The following is a 6,000-nucleotide window of genomic DNA, read 5'->3' as shown; positions in this document are numbered from 1 at the left end:
GCAAATCTTTTTTGTAATAAAAATAAACCAGTTGTTAGCTGTTTTTTTGTGATAATACTACACAAAGGTATTGTGGCCAAGAAATATGAGTTCAGTTTTAAAGTTCATTTGTGGCTTTCACTTTCTGTGAGTAATGCTTACAAGCGTTTATTTTTCTTGACTGACTGACAGGTAGAGGAAATGGACTGAGAAACCTATGCACTTTCCTAGGGCACACACACACACACACACATGCAAATTTAAAGCTGAAAAAGACTTGACACACAAAAAAGAAATGACACAAAGCAGTATGCATTCTCTCTGGATTTTATTCTTTAGGAAGAGTTTCTGTTTGGAATTACAAAATGCACTGGTAGAAATAGCGGTGAGACTGGCTGAGAGTGTGACAGGTAAGAGCGTGAGAGAGAGAGACAGGGTAGAGAAAGAGAGAGAGAGAGGGAGAGAGAGCGAGAGAGAGAAAATAGAGAGTGAGTGAGAGATCAAAGGACCATCAGCCAGTTTTTAACAAGTACATCAACAGTTTTGGCGAGCTCCTCCATCCCTTGACCCTCCCCCAACACAAAAGTATAAGGAAGAACACACCATCATCTGAACTGTACTTTCTTTTCTTTCTTTATATTTTTATTTTTTCTGTTAAATTAAAAACAGTTCTTTTTTTTTTTCATGGTGTCCTGAACATGGTTGTGCTGTGCCTCAACCCCATGTAACAGAAGAAAAACAAACAGGACTTTGACTCTCACCAAAGTCTCTTTTTTGTGTTTTTACTCTTTAGATTTTTTTTTAAGTTTTTAAAACATTTTTTGTTTTCAAAAATAGAAGGAAAAAAAGGAAACATTGCTTTTTAAAAACATCTATCTATCTATTTATATATCACTTTTTTCTTTTTTTTTTTTTGTTAAATTCCTCTGAATTAATTAATCTGCTTTTTCTTTTATGTCCTGAAGATGACTTTTTAACCCACGGTGTGGCATGCACATAGCACATGCATTTCTGGAACTAGATATTTTTTCCTTTTTTAAAATCTTTTGTACTTGAAAAACGAACAAAAAGAAAAAAAAAAATCTTTTTTTTTTTTTTTAAATTTATGTATTTTTTTCCCCCCAGTAGCGACTTTACATTGCTTTTTGAAGACTTTGTGTGGTTAATCAGCGTGTTAGTGGATTTTACTGCAGCATATACACAAAGATGGAAGGTGAACATTTTGGGGCTTTGCACGTTCCATTCAGTGGTGGGGGCAGGTGGGAGGGGCTTTACTGACATCACACACACACACGCACACGCACAACCACAGAGCTGAAGGTCGTTACAATGATTTGACTTGAATGTCTTAAGATTTCAGAAGAGTTCTGGAGAATTTTTAAAAAAGCATTCAGAAAAACAAAACATAATTTTATTTGAAACACACCCACCCGTGTGCATACATACACGCAAAAACCCACTGACACACACCACAACCAGGAGCTACATACCTTAGTGTGCTTTCTAATTTTACATGTAGTGATGTGAGAAATATTTTTTGTGACATTCCACTGAGGTTGGAAAGACACTAATAGGCAGTGTTTTCTATTTTTTTTTCAGTGCATTCTCTGGTCAACATGTGATAGGCCTCCAGGTAAGATGTGGGTCAAGTAAAAGAATGAGAAAAAAAAGGAACTTAAAGTAAAAAATAACAGTAATGTTGGGTCTGACGGTGGTGTGCGTTAGTGAAAAGTGTTAGTTTGAGGCACACAGAGAGAACTGAAACTTATACAAGAGTGATACGCACAGAACGCAGGTGATTTTTAGGACTACAGCGAGGCCCAGGCATCCTTTCTCCAGCCCGTCTGCTACAATACGACTCACACACCTGATTTTTACACAGATAAGGCGGTCTACTAGCGAGAGAATGAGCTAAACTGCATTTTTGGTGCACTCACTGTATAAGTATAGTGAATAGACCGGGACACTATTTGTCACACAGCGCCATCTGTAGGTCAAAGGCGATGGCAAGTGGATTGTAAAACCTGCAATTCAATGCATTTTGATGTACAAAATAGTTATTAACTTTGAAGAAGACTCAGAGTAAGAGGACAGCTCTGTCGTCTTGATAACTCATTCTCCCACAGTGTAGTGGTGTGTTCCAGCGCCACCCAAGGGTTGGAAAAAGGATTATTTTCAAATCTTCAAAGATCAAAATAAAAACAAGCACACAGAAGAAAATATAAGACCAAATATGGAGAACTCGCCTCATTCTCACGCTCATCATGATCTTTACAAACGATGGTATAAGTTTATCCCTTAATAAGTTCAGCAACAAAGAAAACAAAGATGAAGAGTTTCTCTCCTTTCTGCACATTTCTATTGGTCTCTTTCTGCTGCCTCTGTGTTAACCCCACACCCTGGAAGACTTTTGAGATGTTACTGATTTGTCAGACATAATTCACCGTATCCATGTTTATACCCTGCGTCCCATTAAACCATTTTTTTTTTAGCCTTAATTACAAAAAAAGGTAATTTCCACAAAAATAAGTACAATTCCAGCTGTATCAATGGCAGGCATTTGGCACGGAATAGACAGTAGACGAGCAAGCAGAAGAGTTATCATTTTGTTCCCTCTAGATATACATACAGCAACTATCCAATCTCCATGTAACTTTCGGGCCACTGGTGTTTTTAGCGTATGTGAAGGTACAGAGAGAGGAATGTCATTCAGAGGAGAGAGAGAGAAAAACAGAAAGCACTTTTAATCATAAATAAAAAAAAGAGAGAGAAACCCTGCAGACCATAACAAAAAAACAGGACTGAAGAACATTTTCCCTCTGCAGACAGTAGATTCTCAGTGTTGCTATTATTAGTATTCTTTTGTATCATTCATGCAGGATTCCATAGAGTGTACAACTCTGCAAGTCTACAAAAAACGAAGCTGTGTGGGGGTGCAACAGAAGATTCAAGCTTCAATGTTTTGAAGAAGTAGAAGAGAAGGAGGAAGAAGAAGCAGCTCCAGGAGTAGAAGAAATACTGCAGAAAACAGTTTGTTTCTCTGTTTCTGAAACCCATCCTCCACTATTTTTTTTCCTCTCATAGGTCATAGGTTGAGGTTGGTTAAATTGTTTCTGGGAGGAGTGCAATCTCTCCAGTAACTGGGGTAAACATCCCCAGATGCACCCATCCTCTCCTCCAGATGTCCACGGAGGGACTCGTCGACCCCCGTGCAACACTCCCCAACTCTCCCACCCACTTAGCCTCCCTCACCTCTTACAGGTGGAGGGCTCCGTGTCAGGTTTATTTTCTATTTAAAAACACAGATGATAAAACTCATCAATATTCAACTGGTGGCTGGGAGGGTTGGTTTGAAATCTTTTCGCAGCTAACTTAACAGAAGTTAGCTCAGAGAAGCAAAGAAAACAAACGACAACAACAACAAAAAAAAGAGGTCGCTCATTTTTGTCTCTGACTGTAAAGTGTCTTTTGTCGAGTCGCAACTCTTGACATCTTGTAAGTGGCTATAGCTCATGGCCAGAGGCATAATTTAAGACACAAAGACTAGTGTCTGACGCTCCTCCCGTTTGGTCTCATTTGGCATCAAAAGAAATGATCGACAAGACGCGAGCGGAATGCGGAGGTGTTTCGTTACCTCCTCGTATCGCTTTTGGATCTCCAGATTCTGTCTCTGCATTCTTGTTCCTTCCCATGACACCGGTAGTTTCATGTAGCTCACTGTCACTTAGACAGCAGTGGAGGAGAGGGAAAAACAAATCGAACAGACAAGAAAGAAAAGTTTATATTTTTTTCCCTTGGCAGTCAGTGCTCTGGCTCATCTTCTTTCGGTATTTCAATTTTTTTTTCCTTGTTAAGTCCCACCCCCTTCCCCAGAGGCTAGCACCAATCGTCATCCTCCGTTTCACTGTAGGGTTCATGCAAGCCTTTGCGAGGACCCCTTGGATGCCCAGCCGGAGGAGGGACCTTGTGGGGCCCAGTGTGTGGGGGTCCGTGGACATGTGTGGAAGGTGATGAAGAACGGTAGCCGTTGGGTAGCCGGCGCTGGGCGGCAGACTGAACTTGGCCCTGCAAAGGCCCTGTCAGAGCCGTTGTTGGCGGAGGCGCGTGATGAACAGTTCTAGGCGAGGTTCGGCTGGGCTGAGGATGGGGATTGTTGACTGGGTGTGGCTGTGGGGGAGGTAGGGGATGGGGGTTATGCTGCTGTGGTTGTGAGGGAGGTGGCAGTGGGTGGTTGGCATGAGGGTGCGGGTTGCCCCCCTGCACGGGGTTTGGCTCATAGGCAGGTGGTTCATGATGGGGCTCGTAGTCCTGGTAGTCCTGGTTGTAGAAACATCCATCCCCTTCTATGGAGCCCCCTCCTCCACCTGTGTCTCCCCAGCGCAGTGGCGGCTGATGACGTGGTGTGCCATGGTGGCCCAGCTGAAGGCCAGCAGGGGGAGGACCCTGGCCTTGGGAAGGCTCTGGAGAAAAGCGGCGAGGGGCAGGAGCTGGGGCTGAGGGTCTGCCTTGTGCCACCCCAGGAGGTGTGGGCATAGCCTTACGGACTACAGGGGAGTAAGTAACATGGGGCCGGGGTGTTGCCGGGGTCTGAGGCAACTGCCGACGGCCCCGCCGCGGTGTACTGGTCCCCGAGGTTGAGGGGACAGGGCTTCCGCTGACTGAACTACTGCCCTACACAAAAAGTGAAATAAAGCAAATAAAAAGAACGAACCACAAATTCAACGACAAAACATGTAGAATAAAGTAGAGGATGGTAAAGATTTAGCGTGAAGCCAACAGAGAGAGAAGGAAAAGAACGCAAGACAGAGAGTCCAGATAGAAAAGCAAGAAAAGGACCAGAGCAAGATCCACAGCAACAATAAGAATAAAAGCACCATCCATAAAAGAGTGGCAGAAATGAAATGAAAGGCATTAAAAAGGAGCAGAGCAGATGATGTGGATAAAAAAGATGAGATTTCAAACAGGACCATACATAAAAAAGCAACATGTTACGCAGAGGAAAGAAAACAAAAGACGACAGGAGAAAAGAAGGATAAAGGGTTGATTTCCAGGATAACAAATGCAGTACAGGGTAAATATGGTAACTAAACATACATAAAATGTGTCTGGTTTTCCATTATTTTGAGCAAGCTGTGTAGCATGTATGTATAACACAAATTCAAATAAGAAAATCCACTTCCTTCACTTCAGTGTTTAAAGAAAGCTGTTGTTCCTGCAGTAATTATAAAAATATATTACAAAATCAGCGTGTTTAGCTAAATAATATGCATTACCAAAAATTCATGAGCAAAGAAAATTTAGGTCTAAAGTATAGTGGGCAATAAGCTTGGAAAATAATGTCATAAGGAAACATAGTGGGGAGGGCATGACAGAACATTTAGACAGGGCAACTGGGAACAGCAGTAAGGTACTCAAATATACATTCTTTATGCATATTTGTTTGGTTGTTGGTGGTTTGGTAGCAACACTTTTTACTCATTTCTGCATTATTATACCAACAATAATGCATGTTTATGTGAATATAGTGAAACATAAATGCATATACAAATATACATAAAGATACACATGCTATCTGCTGTCATTAACATAATGCCAACAATTAAACAATGGCCTCTAATCTGAGGGCAGAAGACCTTATTAAACAGTTGGACCTAGCTTCTGAGACTGGTGCATTAAACTTGCATTCTCTCTATTGGCCAGCAGGGGGCAACCCTTCTGGCTTTCAACAAGAAAATGATTCTGTTTGTCACATATTACTTAATACTTTTTGCTAATGAGTTTATGGCTTAATTGTTATATTTAATTCTTATTTATTACAGAATGATTTTTAATTTTAATATATGATTATGTTTATATTTTAGATCTTGTGTATTTTTTAAAGTACGGCTAGCCTGTAATTGTAAAGCCACTACCATATGGTGGTCCTCCTGATTCAAGAAACTGAAACAAGCCTTCAAAACAGTAGTCCACAAACCAACAGGTGATGTCACGCTACATCTATCTTTTTTATACAGTTTCCAA

The 6,000-nt window shown here is 41.1% G+C and overlaps 1 protein-coding gene across 12 annotated transcripts in view; it reads right to left on the bottom strand.

Moving 5' to 3' along the window:
* Positions 1-290: 290 nt before the first annotated feature.
* The window catches only part of cacna1aa (calcium channel, voltage-dependent, P/Q type, alpha 1A subunit, a), an 85,567-nt gene continuing 79,857 nt past the window's right edge, over positions 291-6,000 (bottom strand). For 11 of the 12 annotated variants that reach the window (XM_085157688.1, XM_085157690.1, XM_085157691.1 and 8 more), the window contains one exon: positions 291-4,650. In XM_085157688.1, coding sequence (XP_085013814.1) covers positions 3,856-4,650 — 795 coding nt within the window. In that variant the 3' untranslated portion in view covers positions 291-3,855. The remainder of the gene's footprint in view (positions 4,651-6,000) is intronic. The other variant, XM_085157698.1, reaches the window with a different exon arrangement.

This window comes from Neolamprologus multifasciatus, chromosome 4, assembly GCF_963576455.1.
Source record: "Neolamprologus multifasciatus chromosome 4, fNeoMul1.2, whole genome shotgun sequence".
In the NCBI taxonomy this organism is placed as follows: Eukaryota; Metazoa; Chordata; class Actinopteri; order Cichliformes; family Cichlidae; genus Neolamprologus; species Neolamprologus multifasciatus.
Note: the sequence above shows the minus strand (reverse complement) of the source record. Positions and strands in the feature narration are given on the sequence as shown.